The following is a 17,580-nucleotide window of genomic DNA, read 5'->3' as shown; positions in this document are numbered from 1 at the left end:
CCTGCTGGAAAGGTCTGTACTGTTCTCTGCAGTTGCTCAAAATCTTGTCTACAAGTTTTTGCAATTCCTTAGGGTAGAGGTCACCTGGCCTGGAAACTTGAACTTATCCAAACACTTGAGGCTTTTTTTTAATTCTTTGCTATGTTAGGGTTTATTCTCCCTTATTGACTTTTCATAATCTTAAGCTTATCTGTTATTATTACTCCTAAAAAAATCATCAATATTGTGCTCTAATAGAAACATCAGGGCACACACAAACCAAAGGCTTTTCTTGTTGACAGTGGGCGCATGTTTTCCCTGTAGATCATCTCTCCTGGACCTCATGCTACCTCTGACCTCATATACGCTGAAGATTCAACACAGTTCCCCCGGGCATTTAATGGGCCCAATACACTTTCCTACAGAACAAGGAATTTCAGGGCACCCGTTGTCTATGGATAGGCAAATCACAGGGATGGTGATGTATGTATTATATCCACTTCCATAAATTGTATTTTCACATGCAGCTGGAATCAACCAGCCATCCATTCATTCATCCAACAAACATTACTGAGTTCCTCACTTTAACTTGGTGACTATGCTAGATTCTAGGAATATAAGGAGTAAGACACAACCTTTACCCTCTAGGAGTGTTTGATGTGGTGGGGAGGATAGTACTGTTCTATAGCTGACAGATGCTATAAAGCATCATGTGACTGGGTTAGGACTGAGTCATTGGAAGGTCACTGTGGTCGTGACCACGGAGCTGATCTGGGTCCCAGGGCAGGACCTCTGCAGTGACTTGCTCCTGTTGCTCCCCAGCGTGAGTCAAGCCTGCTGCATCTTGGAGTCCCCTCTCTTTAACGGTGATCTGCACAGCCATGTGCTGCGCCTCTCTCTTTAGTTAAGGAGAAAGACCGTCATCACCTGATGTCCTTTCTGGGCCCCTGACTTTCATTGCAATCTCACCTTCAGCTTCCTAGGCAAGTCCTTTTACATCCTTCTTGCTGACTTTTTTTTTTTTTTGCTTCAACTTTTCTTCCTCCCCATTTGCAACCCACATTTCTATCATAATAAGGAGGGAGACTTTTGCTCCCAGCATGAATAATCACAATACCCATATTTAAGGAGGGGACTTTTAAGTTCCAAACAGATCATCACAAAATAATGACTTACACTGTATCTTTCCTTTTCAATGGCCTTCAAAGGAGCAGTTTCTCTGTTATGATATCAATCCATCCATATGACAGGCCAGATTTGCTAGGGATTCACACTTAACCCTATTAAAAGAAAATGGATTATTTTTAAGATTAGAAAGTCATTCCCCAACATGAAAAAGTGTTAACACAAGCCCTGCACAGCAAGTTGTGGCCTCTTTGCTGTCATTCTCCACTGTGTGAAAATATAGGAGGCTCAGCTCTCAGAAGCCAGGCAGGTTATGCAATGTTTGTGAAGCAATGAGGTGTGAGAATGATGGGTGTGATGGCAGACTGGAGCCTGTACCGGCCCCCTCCCTCCCGCCTCAACACACACACACCCTGCCCCACCACTCACAGCCCCAAATCATTCACATAAAAAAAATGGAAACGCTGTGATGGCCCCACTCACCTGGGGCCTGAGTCAGTCCTGGGACTACCACTGTTTGGGTTCTGGTCTAAATGGCATTGCTTTGTGTTGCAGATCTCCTACAAATATCTCATTATTGCTCTCGGCATCCAGCTGGACTATGGGAAGGTACGTTTAAATGACTTCTGTGTTCCCTGGCCTACTTCTGCCAAGATCAAGCACTGCCTTGAGTGTCTTTATATTCATTTGACAAGAAAAAGTACTAAGAAATCCTCTTCTAGTTTTATTTCTCAGCAATCTTTTTGTGGTTTTAAAAACGTCTTATCCGAGATTCTGTTAATGATAACATGATCCAGCTCTAAGCTGTAATCATAAGTCAACATGTCCATGCTCTGATGGGAATTCATGCAAAAGAGCAGCCTTTTCCACACTCACAAGAAAACTACCTTTCTATGTGGGACTGAGTTGGCGGTATTGCAGGTTAAACTTTCCTTTGAAAGTGAGATTTAGATTTTGAATTTCTAAGCAGACTTTAAGGATAGAATGCCAGCAGTTAGTTGATCAGGAGCTGGAGAGAGGTTTGGGTTTTGCCCTGTGGCGGCTGGGTGTTTTTGGTCCAAGTGACCAACGCAATATAACTTCTACCCTGGAAGTTCCTTCCATCTCCCTTTTCCATGAGCTAGGGGTCTGGATGCTGTCTGACAATTGTGACATGGAGTAAGTCAGTAATTACTATGATTTCCACAAGTTTGCTGGGGACGCTGGGTAAATCGTTGGAGCACATAAAGCAGAGTGACACAGGCAAAAGGGCCTCATCCAAGTCGGCCCAGGAAAGACTTCATCTTTGAGTGTGTTTCTGCGTAAAACCCCCCAAACCATGACGTGTCCTTGGTGGGGGTGGTGACAGTGTCCTGGGGCGTGTCCTGAGATGGTTCGAAGAAGCCATGCATCGGTGTGAAGGTTGTGATGAGTTTGGTTGGTGGCTTGGCCATGAGTCTCCCAGAATGACAAGTTGTGGAGTAGACTGTGGAGAAGGTGCCAATGACACCTTCTGGGAGGTCCTTGTCTCTCACAAGACCCCAAAAGTGGTGATGCAGCACAGATGGCGCAGCTCCACGGTAGCCCCTCCCCTCCCCTGCCCCCCGGAGCCCCTGTGCCGCCTGAGAGGACTGAAGAGACCAGTGCTGAGAGTCCTTAGCAGCTTTTTGCAGCAAACCAAGAAATAATATTTAAACTGCTGATATTACAGCTACTTGAACCGTAGCAGGAGCTGCGATCAGAAATCAGAGGATTAGTTGCCCTTGTCATTGAGTGAGATGGAGGAGATCACAGGATCCTGTTTCCTTGAGACCAGAGGGGTTGGTGTCCAGTGACCCTGAAGGTGGCCTATATTCTGGACAACAGCCTGGGAAGGTTCTGAAGGACCAGCCCATCTTGATGACTATGTTTTCGAGAGTTTCCTTCTCTTGCTGGAAGAAATGGTGCTTGAGTCTCTCACCTCAGTCTGTGCCATTTTCGTTGCATGCTGTGAACCTACAGCATTTAAGACAAGTACCCGGTTATCTCACTGGCAGGAGTACACTACCACTTCCAGAGCATCACCTTGTGAGGTTCAGTTTTCCTCAGCACTTGACATACATGGTCTCGTTTACTCCTGCCAAGAGCCGTACGGAGCTGTTACTTTTATCCCCCTTTACAGGTGGTGAGCGTAAGCTTTTCAAGCCTCAGTGCCCACCGAATCGCCCGTTAAAACCGATTTCTGAGCTTGCCCATGCGTTCTTGATTCAGTAGGTCTGGGGTGGGAGCTGAGAATGTGCATTTTCAGGCAGATTCCCAGGGAGTTCTGGTGCTGCTGGTCCTGAGACCACACTTTGAGTGGCTTAGAGATATTAGTTAATTTACCAAGGGTCACCCTTCCTCTTCCCAGTGAGGCAGCTGGCTCTCCAAACACAAGTATGCCTGGATTCTTGTCTTTACTTCGATGGTGGGAAGAGATGTTTTCAAATTATGGTCTCAAGGCCAGGGAGGCAGAGGGGCTTCTCTGGGCTGAGGCCAGTCTGCAGCTTGGCTGCTACACCCACCTGCCTGCTGCGTTGTGTGTGAGGACTGGGGGCTAATAATTGTACTGAAATGCTTGTGAGGCTGTAGAAATGGCAAAGCAAGCCAACTGCATTTCGGTTAAACATTTATTTTTACAGTTTTCATTCAATTTTGTTTTCATTGGTTTCAGGCATACAGCTTAGTGGTTAAACAATCATATGCTTTACATACCCACCTGGCACCATTCATAATTATGAGAATATTATTGACTGTATTCCCTATGCTGTGCCTTACATCCCCGTGACAGCTTTGTAACTACCAATTTGTACTTCTTAGTCACTTCAACTCTTTCACCCAGTCGCCCCATCCCCACCCCGTTGGGCAACCACCAGTCAGCTCTCTGCATCTATGAGTCTGTCCCAACTTTGTTTGTTTATTTTGTTCTTTGGATTCAACCTATAAGTAAAATCATATGGTAAAAAAATGTGTTTTTGTGTGTGTGTCTTTTGCTGCAGATTAAAGGCCTACCTGAAGGTTTTTCCCAACCCAAAATCGGGTCTAACTATTCAGTTGGTACGGTAGAGAAGACGTGGAGAGCTCTGCAGGACTTCAAGGAGGGCAATGCCATCTTTACCTTTCCAAACACTCCCGTAAAGTGTGCTGGGGCCCCGCAGAAGATCATGTACTTATCGGAAGACTATTTCAGGAAGGTACGCTTCCTTCCCAGGGACGGGACAGGGTGGGGGAGTAGACGGTGCTAATTTGCTGAGTGCCAGAATTCCATTTTATCCATGTCAAGATGCTTTTTCTTATTTCTAAATTGTTGGTACATATGTACAAAATTATATAATTAGAAGTTCATAAAATAGAAAAAAGGAAAAAGACAATCATAATCCAGTTGTTTTAATACAGCTGGTATCATCAATTTGACACGATTTTCCATTTTTTTCTTATGCATGTTTTTGTTTTGTTTTTAAATATATTTTTATTGATTTCAGAGAGGAAGGAAGAGGGAGAGAGAGAGAAACATCAATGGTGAGAGAGCATCATTGATTGGCTGCCTCCTGCATGTCCCCTACGGCGGATCGAGCCCACAACCTGGGCATGTGTCCTTGACCGGAATTGGACCTGGGACCCTTCAGTCCACAAGCTGATCTCTATCCACTGAGCCAAACCAGCTAGGGCTCTTATGCATGTTTTTTTAAACATGGTTACAATCATACTGTACATACAAATTAAGTTTCTATGATTATTAAATAGTCTTTGTAACATACTTTTTAAAAAATATATTATTATAGATTTCAGAGGGGAAAGGAGAGGGTGAGAGAGAGAGATAGATACATTAATGATGAGAGAGAATTATTGATTGGCTGCTTTCTGCATACCACACACTGGGGATTGAGCCCACAACCTGGGAATCAAACCATGACCTCCTGGTTCATATGTCAATGCTCACCCATTGAGCCACGCCAGCTGGGCTGTAACATACCTTTCAGTGTGTGTATAAAAGTCTCCTGGGGAGGTATGTTAAAGACTGCTTAAATATTTTCATATAGTTAGACAATTAGTTGCACATTGATCATTTTTATACATAATATCCTCAGCTCAAGTTTAAGGTTATGAATATTTTCTGGCTCTTATATGTATTTTTGGAAATATAATAGGAAAAAATGCCAATTCTAAAGGAAAAAAAAGAATGTTCGTGTAGAACTTCAAACAGTGGAAAGATTTGTCTCTTTCCACTAAGATGCTGTTTAGAGACGTTGCTCACACACCCTCTGTGTCGGGTCTGCAGCCCAAGAACACGTGGTGTGAAGCTGGGGGAGCTGCCCTGGCCCTCCTGCCCTCTGCAGGGTGTCACACTGGGTTTACTAAAGCGTGGTCCCACTCGAGACAGTGCAGGTTCAGAGCAGCCTGTGGTTCTGTAAAGGGACAGGTGAGGAGAAGGGGAGGGGACGATGGGACGGAGGAGGTGTTGAATGCGCGCTGGGAACCCAGCACTGGGAAGGCTTCATTTGCGTCATGGAGACCAGCACCAACCCCACGGGTGGGGAATTCAGTCATCATTTCTCTGGGTATGAAAGGCCTTTCTGGGTTAGAGAATTCCGCGTTGGCAATTTGAGGTTCTTACTCATTAACTTCTTCTAAATAGTGAGATCCAGGTGAGCAAATCCTACAGGGAGCTGGACAGAAGAAAAGAGACTAGCAGTTCCTCCTGGAAATTCTCTTTGTTTAACTCACCTCCCAACTCTTGGGTGGTCTGAGAGACCTTCCTGAGATCGTAGGTGTTGGGGAGAATACCAGCCTCTCTGAGACCTGAGCAGCACTGGGGTGTGCGAGCCAAGGGGACATGCCTTCGTGTCGTTCATGCCTGTCCCTCAGCGCCGAGAACTCTAGGACCTCATTACATCGTTACTGAGTGAATGAGCAAATGAGTATATGAGTAAACAATCAGCTCTGTTTTCCCCTAGAAGAAATCTCACCTCTGGCCTTCAATTGAACAGTGCCCACCTCAACCCTTTGGTTCAGGTGTGCACTTAGTTGCTGTGTTGCTGACAGAAAATAAGATGGAGGTAGTGGATTGGTCCACACCTCACCCCACCAGGGCAAAGGGGTAGAGAAAGCTGGCGAGGTCTCTTCTGAAGGGTTTAATTCTTGTCTCAGTTGAAAAACAAAACAAAAGGTGGCTGGAGTAATGCTTTGGTGTTGGTTGTTTCTATTCTTTCCTTTTCCTCAGACAGGGAAGCGATCCAAGGCCAATATCATTTTCAACACTTCCCTTGGGTCGATTTTTGGGGTTAAGAAGTATGCAGATGCCCTGTTGGAGATCATCCAGGAACGGAACCTCACTGTGAACTACAAGCAAAATCTCATTGAAGTCCGAGCCGATAAACAAGAGGCTGTGTTTGAGAACGTGGACAAACCTGGAGAGACCCAAGTGATTTCTGTGAGTGGCGAGGTTGAGCTGTCAGCTGAACAGTGTTGTGGATGCAGGCGTCATCGTGGCTCCTACTTCCCTGCCCATCACCATTGTGCACTGGGGGAGGCTGGTTACAATGAGCATCTTAGGATGGTGATGGAGGAGGGTGGACCAAGATGCGTGGGGAAGAGAAAGAGGTAGGAGGCTGTGTTCATGGGAGGGAGGAGGGTTTATCTACTGGTACCAAGTAGATTTTTATCCTGTTTTATGTCTCTGCTTTTCTTGGCACTGAGCCACTTGAAGCAGTCAGATATTTCACAACTTCAGTTACAGCCGAGCGTTCTGGAAGGGCTTCCTTACAGGCAGGATCTGGTGATTGATGGAGTTTATAGAATGGGAGAAACAGCCCTGATTGTGGTTAGTTCAAGAACGACAGGGATGTCTCTCACGCTGAAGAGGCTGTCTTTTAAACATCTTTCACCTGTGCATGAAGGGAAGCACTTACAGCCCTTTGAAAGGTCTGGCAGAGGTACCCGCTACTTGGGAAGGCCAGCCTTTGTGCATGGCCATGGCTTCTCCGTGTCTCACTTTCTTCCGTGCGTGGGAAGAGCAGCACCGTTGTAGCGGAGGGTGAGGAGTAAAAACAAAATGAAGAGGCGGCTGGAGAAGCATGCATGGAGGAATCCTTTGTTTCTGTCATTCTGGCAGGAACTGTTAGCAGCGAGAAAACAGTGCACAGGCATACTTTCTTTATTCAGCATTTTTAGAGGTAAGAAAAGGTTCCATGAAAGTGAATTTTGAAGGAAATCAAAGATTAGTCTTCTAAACATCAAAACTTTACATTATGAGCTTTTAAGTCAAGTTCTTTCTAAATAAATTGCATACTTCTTGTCTTTTGTATGTGAGTGTATTTAAAATCTTACTGATGACACAAGGTCATAATTTTTAAATACTTTTTTTTTGGAAATAATCTCAACTTAGGGAAAGTTGCCATGATAAAAATAGTAAATGTATAAATAATATAAACCTGTATATAGCCTTCACCTAGATGAACTTAATAGAGAGTTTTATCCCATTTGTTTTATCATTTCATTTCTCTCCCTCTCCCCGAAGCATTGAAAGGTTAGTTATGTACATCATAGCCCTTTGCCCCTAAATACTTCACTGTAAATTTCCGAAGACATAGGGGTATTCTCGTACATAACCACAGTACAGCTATCAACTTGGCATATTTAGCATGGATACAGTATTTTAATCTACCATTGGTACTCGAGTTTTGTTTCCAATAGCATTTATAGTACTTCTCCCCTCTAGGACAGAATCCAGTCTATAGTCAGGTATTTCATTTAATTGTGATATCTCTTTAGTCTCCTTGAATCTGGAATGTTTCTTGTGACACTGGCATTTTGGAATAATACAGCCCCCTTCCCACACTTTAATTTTTTTAATAGAATGTTCTTCATTTTTGGTTTGTGTTTTGTTTGTGTTTTCTTGTGATTCATTTCAGGCTATGATTTTTTATTTTGCTTTATTATTATTATTATTTTTTGTTAATCATCACTTGAGGATATTTTTTCCCATTGCTTTTCAGAGAGAGTGGGAGGGAAGAAGGGAGGAAGGGAGGAAGGGAGGTAGAGAGGGAGGAACATCGACTGATTGCCTTATACACACACCTCAACTGGGAGTGGGGAGCAAACTGCAAGCCAGGTGTGTTCCTTTGACTGGGATTCAAACCCGTGACCCTTGGGTACTCAGGCTGACGCTCTAACCACTGAACACACTGGCCAGGGCCAGGTTATGAGTTTTAGACTGAAATGCTGTTTATGTGATGTGTCCTTCTAGGGTGAAAGCACACTGTGTTCAACTGCCCCTCACTGATAATGTTCATTTAGACCAGTCAAAATATGAACCAGTTTCTCCATTATATAATTATTATTTTTCTCCCTTGCTACTGATAAGTCTGTAGGGAGACCGTTTAAGAACCTGTAAACATCCTATTTCTCATTAAAGTTTCCCCCTGGATCTAGCATCCATTGGTGATTTTTTGCCTCATCCACTCTCTACTGCAGTGATTGCAAAATGATGATTTTCCAGCTTTTTCTCTAATTTTAGCAATTAGGCTCTTGGCATTCTGTCGGCAAAAGCCCCGCCTTCTCTCTTTATTAATTCATTATTAGTAAGAACTCCTAAATTCCTACTTTCCTCCCAATGTTTATAATTCATAATTATCTTTAATTACTTTGGTGCACAAATTGCCCCAGATTTGAGGAGCCCTTTTAGATGGCTCCAATGTCCTTGTGACATGTCCCCATCATATTTTTGAGCACTTCATTACTTTCTGATGTCACAGAATTCCCAGGCTGAGTAGCATCTATTTGCCCCAGCTCAGGGTCGGTTATGAGTAGTGCATACAGTTATGCTCCTAGGGCAGTGGTCGGCAAACTCATTAGTCAACAGAGCCAAATATCAACAGTACAACAATTGAAATTTCTTTTGAGAGCCAAATTTTTTAAACTTAAACTATATAGGTAGGTACATTGTTATTAACTTAATTAGGGCACTCCTAAGGCTTGGAAGAGCCACACTCAAGGGGCCAAAGAGCCGCATGTGACTCGCGAGCCGCAGTTTGCCGACCATGGTCCTAGGGTGTTTTAGGGCTAGTTAGCACCTTACAGAAGCGTCTCAGACTGCTCTGATTGTGTGTGTGCCCTTTTTGCAGTTTTCTTCTTTCGGAGCTCTTAAGAAGTTGTAAGTCTCTCTATCTTCAGCTCTTTTTAATTGCTGCTTCCAATTTTTTACTGGATGGAAAATGAGAGAGCCCAATGTTTAGTTTTATGTAAAGTAAAAGTGAATGGGTCATGAGTGAGGGCCCAAAGCATACTGTTTTGAGCAAAGTGTATGAGCTTGAGTACATGAACTTAATTTTGTTATTTGGTCTTTTTCACTTTGGTTCTCAGCTGTGTTCTGGGTAATTGAGCTTATTGATAGGGACTTGGATAAATAAATGGTTATTGTTCTTCTAAAGGGATTGTAAAGAAAGAAGATATTTGTGTCCCTATGAATTATAGGATATCAGGTCAGATTATCTTCTCAAACCCAATACTATTCTTTTTTTTGGTAAAAAATATTATTTTCTTATTCATTTTTTCTTCAATTACAGTTGACATACAATATTATATTGGTTTCAGGTGTACATCCTAGTGATTAGACTTTTATATAATTTGCAAAGTGGTCTCCCTGATAAGTCTAGTATCCATCTGACACCATAGGTAGTTATCACAATACTAGAGGCCTGGTGCACGACATTTGTGCACTCGGGGCAGGGGACTATTTTCTTATTCATTTTTTCTTCAATTACAGTTGACATACAATATTATATTGGTTTCAGGTGTACATCCTAGTGATTAGACTTTTATATAATTTGCAAAGTGGTCTCCCTGATAAGTCTAGTATCCATCTGACGCCATAGGTAGTTATCACAATACTAGAGGCCTGGTGCACAACATTTGTGCACTCGGGGCGGGGGCGCGGGGGGTCCCTCAGCCTGGCCTGCATCATTTCCTAGTCCAGGAGCCTTTGAGGGATGTCTGACTGACGGCAGGGGGTCCCTCAGCCTGGCCTGCATCCTTTCCTAGTCCAGGAGCCCTTGGGGGATGTCTGACTGACAGCCTAACCCATCAGTTGGACATCCTTAGCGCTGCCATGGAGGCGGGAGAGGCTCCTGCCACCGCTGCTGGCTCACCAACTGTCAGCCCAGCTTCTCGCTGAGCGGTGCTCCCCCTGTGGCAATGCACTAACAGGGGGCAGTTCCTGCGCTGAGCGTCTGCCCCCTGGTGGCCAGTGTGTGTCATAGCGACCGGTTGTTCTGCTGTTTCGTCAATTTGCATATTACCCTTTTATTATATAGGGTTATTGACTATATTCCCTATTCCACACTTTATATCCACATGACTTTTTATTTATATTGTTGAAAGTATTATATAGATCCTCCCTTTCCCCCCATTAACCTCTTCCGGCCTGCTCCCATCCTCCCTTCTCCCCCAGGCCCTCACCACCCCATTGTCTGTGTCCATGGGCTATGCATATATGCGTACAAGTTCATCCTACCCACCCTGCCCTGTCTTCCTCCATGTGACTTTTTATAACTTCCAATTTGAACCTCTTAATCTCTTCACCTTTTTCACCTATTCTCCTTACCCTCCTGTCTAGCAACCATCAGTTCTCTGTATATGACTTTCTGTTTTGTTTGTTTATTTCAGTTTTTAGATTCCACATATAAGTTAAATTGTATGGTGTTTGTCTTTCTCTGCCTGCTTTATTTCACTTAACATAACACCCTTATGGTCCATCTATGTTGTGGCAAATGGCAAGGTTTCATTTTTTTCTGGCTGAGTAATATTCCATTGTATATATGTACCACATCTTCTTTTTCCATTTGTCTATTGATGGATACTTAAATTGCTTCCATGTCTTGGCTATTGTAAATAATGCTGCAATGAACATAGAGGTGAATATATTCTTTCAAATTAGTGTTTTGGGTTTCTTCGGATATATTCCCAGAAGTGGAATTACTGGGTCATAAGGCATTCCATTTTTAATTTCTTGAGGTAACTACATACCGTTTTTCACAGTGGCTGCACTAATCTGCATTTTCATCAACAGTGCATGAGTGTTCCCTTTTCTCTACTTCCTCAACAAACACTTGTTGTTTGTTAATTTACTGATAGTAGCCATTCTGATAGTGTGAGGTGATATCTCATTGTGGTTTTAATTTGCATCTCTCTGATGACTAGTGAGGTTAAGCATCTCTTCATATGGCTATTGGCCATCTGCATGTCCCCTTTGGAGAAGTCTCTATTCAGGTCCATTGCCCATTTTTTAATTGGATTGTTTGTTTTTAGTGTTGAGTTATATAAGTTTTTTATAAATTTTGGATATTAACCCCTTATTAGGTATATCATAGATGACTATATTCTCTCATTAAGTGGGTTGTATTTTCAATTTGCTGATAGTATCCGTTGCTGTGCAAAAACTTTTTAATATGATATAGTCCCAGTTGTTTATTTTTTCCTTTGTTTCCCTTGTCTGACGAAATATAAGAAAAAATATTGCCACGAGAAATATCCGATATTTTGCTATCTATATTTTCTTCTAGGATTTTTAGTTTTGAGTCTAACATTTAAGTCTTTAATCCATTTTGAGTTTATTCTTGTGTATGGTGTAAGAAGATGGTCTATATTTATTATTTTGCTTAGTATTTCTTTTGCATAGGATATTAATTAGTTCAAGTAAATAGTCTTGCCTTTACAATGATTATGTAAAAATATTGAACTTTTAGAAAGATATCTGGAATTCATAAGATTTAAAGTGGTTGTCGTTAACTGAAGCAGGGCAGTGCGGACATGGCCTTAGTGATTTGGTGGATGATGGTTGTTGGCCATTCCCTCCATTATCCCACAGACGTGTTCTGTCTCCACACTCATTAACAGACCCAGCCTCAGGGACCCACGTCCCTAAAGAGCCACCCAAGTTTACCCTGCAGGGCAGCACTGAGCGTTTTGCAGCACCCCTAAAACGGGCCAGTGCACCATTGCCAAGGTTAATCTTGACAGAGGTATTTGGGGGCGAGTGGGGGAATCTACCTGCCTTCTACACTGTTCAGTAACCTCAATACTGAATCAGACTCCTCTTTCCTCCAAGTTGCCAGGCAGTATTCTTACCAACCTTTATTTCATTTTAAATTGGTGTTTTGACTGCTTCCTTTATTTTGAGGGTTGACCCACATTTGGGAATGCCACTCACTTATCAGCTCCTAGCACAGCCTTGACAAGTTTCAGGGACTCAGAGTCCCTCTTTGCAGTCCCGGACTTTACAACTCAGTAGATGACAGTCAGGGAGAGAGCAACTGAAATGTGCCAGCCCCTGTTTTAGTGTCAGTGACGGGAGAAACATCAATGGGTCCTTTCAGAACGTTGGTGAGGGTCCCTCCAGTATCTTGGATTCCCCCAGGCCTTCTGCCAAAGGAATCATGTGGACTCTATGGGGAGACAATGTCAACCAAGAGAGTGGTTAGTTATTTTATCACCAGACTCCAAAGGAGCCTGTAAGATCCTGGGGAAGGTGTAGATTGGTATAAGCACCGATTATGTAGTGCTCGGTGCAGCCAAAGCCGTGTATGGGTGAGGGAGGTGAGGGCAGAGCTTGTGGGGCTGTAGATATATGGAAAAAACACAAATTTGGCTGCTCTCCTTTTTTGTAGTACGAAATGCTTCATGTTACACCACCAATGAGTGCCCCTGATGTCCTCAAGAAGAGCCCTGTGGTTGATGATGCTGGCTGGGTGGATGTGGATAAAGAAACTCTGCAGCACAAGAAGTACTCAAATGTGTTCGGGATTGGGGACTGCACCAACCTTCCTACGTCGAAGACCGCCGCTGCCGTAGGTAAGATAACGTGCAGCGTTTCTCCCCCCTTCAAATGTCACCCCAAGGCACCATCGTAACTGAAACAATAATTTGGCACAAATAGCATTCCACAAATAACGAGGAAACTTTTCTGGGTTAAGAATGACTTTGACTTCCCTGACACAGAATCATGTTGATGAACTTAGTATTGTGTAAAGAAGAAAGAATGTGTTGAGGGCTTTGTGTCAGAGTAGCATGACCCCTTCTGCCTCTTCTAGGTCAGAGAGGTTGTTTTCAGGGGAGAGTGCCTTAGAGAGAGGGCCCCACTTTCCCAGCTCTCGGGAATTCTATTACTCCTCCTAGTGCCACACGCTCATCCCTGACCTTCCCAGTCTGTGACACCAGGCAGGTTGGCTATTTTTCTTCTGCCTGAAGCACTGTAAAGTTAGGGAGGCGTTTGTTTCCCCAGAAAACACATGCAAGTCAATGAATGGTTGCAGACCAGAAAATTGTTGTGTTAAGACAAACACAGTGAAGCGTGCCCTGATTGGTACACCATTAAGGTCTCCGCCTGGAAAACTAAACTCTTCACCCCGGTGTTCTGCACTAGCAGCGATGGGGAGAATTGCCTTGTACATTCTGTCCTCCGCAGACAGGAGCTGTCTTCTGTGGCTGCTGTAGAGCGCAGACCTCCCTGCTGACGGGAACCGCAGTGTTTTGTGTGAATTGTACACCTGCAGCTCCTGTTGCATTACTTTCACTGACTACTTCAACCTAAGGAAGACTTTCAAGGAAACTCACCGCATATCTTTTCCACTTTTGTTTTGCTTTGTTAATTCTCACCCAAAGGTATTTTTCCATTGATTTTTAGAGAGCGTGGAAGAGAGAGGGAAAGACAGAGAGAAATATCAATATGAGAGAAACACATCGACTGGTTGCCTCCTGCATGTGCCTCGGCCAGAGTCCGGGCCGGGGAGAAGCCTGCAACTAAGGTACATGCCCTTGACCAGAATTGAACCTGGGATCCTTTGATCCACAGGCTGAGACCCTGTCCACTGAGCCAAACCAGCTAGTGCCATTTTGTGCTCCTTAATCCCTTTTTTTGCCCAGCCCCCAACCTCTCTCCCATCTGGCAACCACCAATTTAAAACTGAACACTATTCTGGGATTAGATAATATTAAGGAATTATTGCTAGAAATTTAGGTGTAAGCATGTTATTGTGTTTGTGTTAAAAAAAACACCTCCTCATCTATCAAAGATAATTCTGGGATTAGATAATATTAAGGAATTATTGCTAGAAATTTAGGTGTAAGCATGTTAAAAACCTCCTCGTCTATCAAAGATCTACACAGAAATATTTATGGGTGAGTTGCTATGATGTTTGCTCTAAAAATGCTCCATGAAGAAAAGTGGCACGTGTGAAGGGATAGATGAAACAAGAATGACAGAGCTGGAAAATTTTCATAATAAAAAAGGCAGTCTCCCATTCTTGCCACCAAAAAACAAAAACGTCTATCTATTATCTATCTATTTATCTATCTATCTATCTATCATCTTCTCTCTAATTTGGTCCAACCTCAGGGCAGTCCAGTACAGAGGAGTCTATCTATCTATCTATCTATCATCTTCTATCTAATCTGGTCCAACCTCAGGGCAGTCCAGTACAGAGGAAAGCTCACTGTTTTGCCTAATTGATATACTTAGGCTATTAATCTAGGTTGGGACGCAGGGACCTCCCAGATAACTAAGGGGATATGGGGCACACAGATCAAGCGACACCCACTGGACCCTAGGAGGAGTGGGGTGGGGTTGGGGTGTTGTCTCCCTTATAGTCCGTTTGTTTGAAATTGCCAGTCCTCCTGTTAGAGAGAGCTGGCTTGTCAGTGTCAAACTAGTGGAGGCACTTATGTGGGCCTTTGATGAACTGCAGAGCCCCTTCTGGTATCCGGAACTTCAAATAGTAAGAATCGTGCTCTAGTTAAAATTTAGAAGGGCGGGGAATGGAGCCTTCTGAACTGGTTCACGTTAAAGTTATCTGCAAATTAGGTTTTGTGAAAAACCTAGACGCTTGTATTTTTCTGACTTTTCCATTTCTCTTACAGCCGCCCAGTCAGGAATCCTTGACAGAACAATGTCTCTGGTCATGAAGAATGAAGCACCAATGAAGAAGGTTTGTAAGAGTGAGAGTCTCAATTATCATTTTCCATTCTGTGTGAAAACAATGTTTTCCTACAATGTTGCCACTCTCTTAATTAGTTTCTCTAATATAGCCATTGCAATTGTTGCCTTTAGTACTACTTTTTGTTATATAGTCTCCATTTTTCACGGTACAAAAAAAGAAAAAGAAAAAAATTTGCAACTGCTCAGAGTAAAGAATAAATTCTGAAGTATCTATATAACATCATAAAAAAGCCACTTTTCAACTCAGTTTCATGTACAATTTTAGTATGATGGCTACACGTCATGTCCACTGGTGACGAGCTACAACCGCGTGATTCTTGCGGAGTTTGACTACAACTTGCAGCCAATGGAGACCTTCCCCTTTGACCAGAGCAAACAGAGACTTTCCATGTACCTCATGAAGGCCGACATGATGCCCTTCCTGTACTGGAATATGATGCTAAGGTAAGTGCATTGCTGGGGGAGAGGCATGTCTTTTAGTCTAGCGCACCCACTTGTGCCGGGTGATGGTTTTAAGGAAGCCTTCCAGCTTCAGGAGAGATCATGACCCAGAGCCCAGGACCAGCCGGTAGGATCCTCCTTACTGTGCTGTTTCTCATGGTCTGGTGATGGCAGCCTGCGAAGGGTGCTGGATCCTCAGCCGCACTCGGTGGGAGAGAGGCTGCCCTGGGTGAGGAAAGGGAGCAGTGCATCCACCACCCACAGGGCTCACAGCCTCTTCTCTTCATTACTGGCAGCAACCAGGTCTTCTCTCTTTCATGTTCTGGCTTTTTCTCACTGCTGGATTCATAATAATAATAAATCCTGGTAAATCGTTTTTACATGTTAAGTAGTTTTTGTGTTGGTCACTTACTAGCCGTGCGTCTTAGGGCAAGTTGTTTAAACTCTCTGTATTTAACTTTTTTTAAAAAAATTCTTTATTGTTTAAAGTATTACATATGTGTCCTTTCCCCCCCATGGACCTCTCTTGTTTAAAGTATTACATATGTGTCCTTTTTCCCCCATGGACCTCTCCCCAGCTGTTCCCGCCCCCCAGCACATGCCCTCAGCCCCCTACTGTCTGTGTCCATGGGTTGTGCTTGTATGCATGCATACAAGTCCTTTGGTTGATCTCTTCTCCCCCACAACCACCCCCCACTCGTTGCTGATCTGTGTTTAACTTTTTTATCTGCAAGTGAAAGTAACCTCAGAGGATGGGGATTAATGAGGTAATGCATTAAAAGACAGCTACATAGTAGGTATAGGAGTGAATAAATAGAGTAAGAACATTTAATAATTCTTCTTAGTTCCAAACAATGAAAATCTCATTTGACGTGTACAAACCACTATGAGATAGGTAAGTCAGCGTATCTATACTAATGGTTTTCTTTTTTCTTTTTATACTAGTGGTTTTCAACCAGGGTGATTTTGCCCCTCAGGGGGCATTTGGCAATATCTGGAGACATATTTGATTGTCACAGCTGGAGGGGATGCTACTGGCTTCTCGTGAGCAGAGGCCAGGGATGCTGCTAAACACCCTACAATGCACAGGACAGTCTCCACAACGAAGAAATAGCTATTTCATAGTGTCAGTAGCGCGGAGGTTGAGAAACCTGGACCTATGCTTTATTTATAAGCAAATGAAAGTAGAGAGGATTGCAGTTTGCCTGTAGCAGAGATTGCACGCAAGTTTGCTGAACTGAGTGAGCATGCCCAGGCTCACATAGCAAGTCAATATCAAAACCAGAACTCGAAGCATGTCCCCTCCTAGTCACAGGGTCTTTCTACCTCACAAGACAAATCTTGCTTTAGGTGCTGATACGCATGTCTGTGAGCTGTGTGACTTTCCTTTCAACATCCTGCTGACCGAGGTCACTCCCCTCTTTTCTGATGCAAATATCTTTTCCATGTCGTTTCTTTCAGGGGCTACTGGGGAGGACCAGCCTTCCTGCGGAAGTTGTTGCACCTAGGTATGAGTTAAGGATGGCTCAACCCTTGCTATCTCTGGGCATCTTCTGGACCAAAGTCACAGTCAGACTGGCCAAGAGCAGCATGAAGAGCTCCAGACCTAACCCTGTAAAGAGTTTAGTGCTGGATGCTGGGTGACGGGGACTCAAGGCCTCCCTTTCAAGTCCCTCTCAACAGCCACTGTCCAGGCTGCCTGGGATGAGCTTGGTTCCTTGGAAATATTAAAATAAAGGAATAGACTTCTATTTTTTAACTAAAAGCTTGTCATTGAGATTCTACAAAAAAATTTTTAAATCTGCATTAGTGGAATGAAAAGTCATAGCGCTTGGGAGGAAAAGATGGTGGTGGTGGAAGAGCTTTTCTGCCATGGACTCTGAGTATTCACTCGGGTGTTATTTCACCCGAGCCCGTTTGGATTCACAGGAAACCAGGGTCATTCCAGGGAGAAGGTTTAAACAGTGTGTGTGACCACCCTGAGCACGGGCTGCGGGAGCACAGGGGGTGGGCCCAGTGCCCTGCCACCATCACCACCGCCGCCACCA

The 17,580-nt window shown here is 43.6% G+C and overlaps 1 protein-coding gene across 2 annotated transcripts in view; it reads left to right on the top strand.

Annotated features, from left to right (window-relative positions):
- SQRDL (sulfide quinone reductase-like (yeast)) overlaps positions 1 to 17,297 on the top strand; it is a 51,766-nt gene extending 34,469 nt beyond the window's left edge. For both annotated transcript variants that reach the window (XM_006777977.2, XM_006777978.2), the window contains exons 4-10: positions 1,660 to 1,713; positions 4,101 to 4,295; positions 6,323 to 6,532; positions 12,765 to 12,948; positions 15,013 to 15,080; positions 15,357 to 15,535; positions 16,994 to 17,297. In XM_006777977.2, coding sequence (XP_006778040.1) covers positions 1,660 to 1,713; positions 4,101 to 4,295; positions 6,323 to 6,532; positions 12,765 to 12,948; positions 15,013 to 15,080; positions 15,357 to 15,535; positions 16,994 to 17,051 — 948 coding nt within the window. In that variant the 3' untranslated portion in view covers positions 17,052 to 17,297. The remainder of the gene's footprint in view (positions 1 to 1,659; positions 1,714 to 4,100; positions 4,296 to 6,322; positions 6,533 to 12,764; positions 12,949 to 15,012; positions 15,081 to 15,356; positions 15,536 to 16,993) is intronic.
- Positions 17,298 to 17,580: the final 283 nt, after the last annotated feature.

This window comes from Myotis davidii, unplaced genomic scaffold (genome assembly GCF_000327345.1).
Source record: "Myotis davidii unplaced genomic scaffold, ASM32734v1 scaffold46, whole genome shotgun sequence".
Taxonomy (NCBI): Eukaryota; Metazoa; Chordata; class Mammalia; order Chiroptera; family Vespertilionidae; genus Myotis; species Myotis davidii.
The sequence above is the reverse complement of the archived record's forward strand: the minus strand, read 5'-3'. Positions and strand labels throughout refer to the sequence as shown.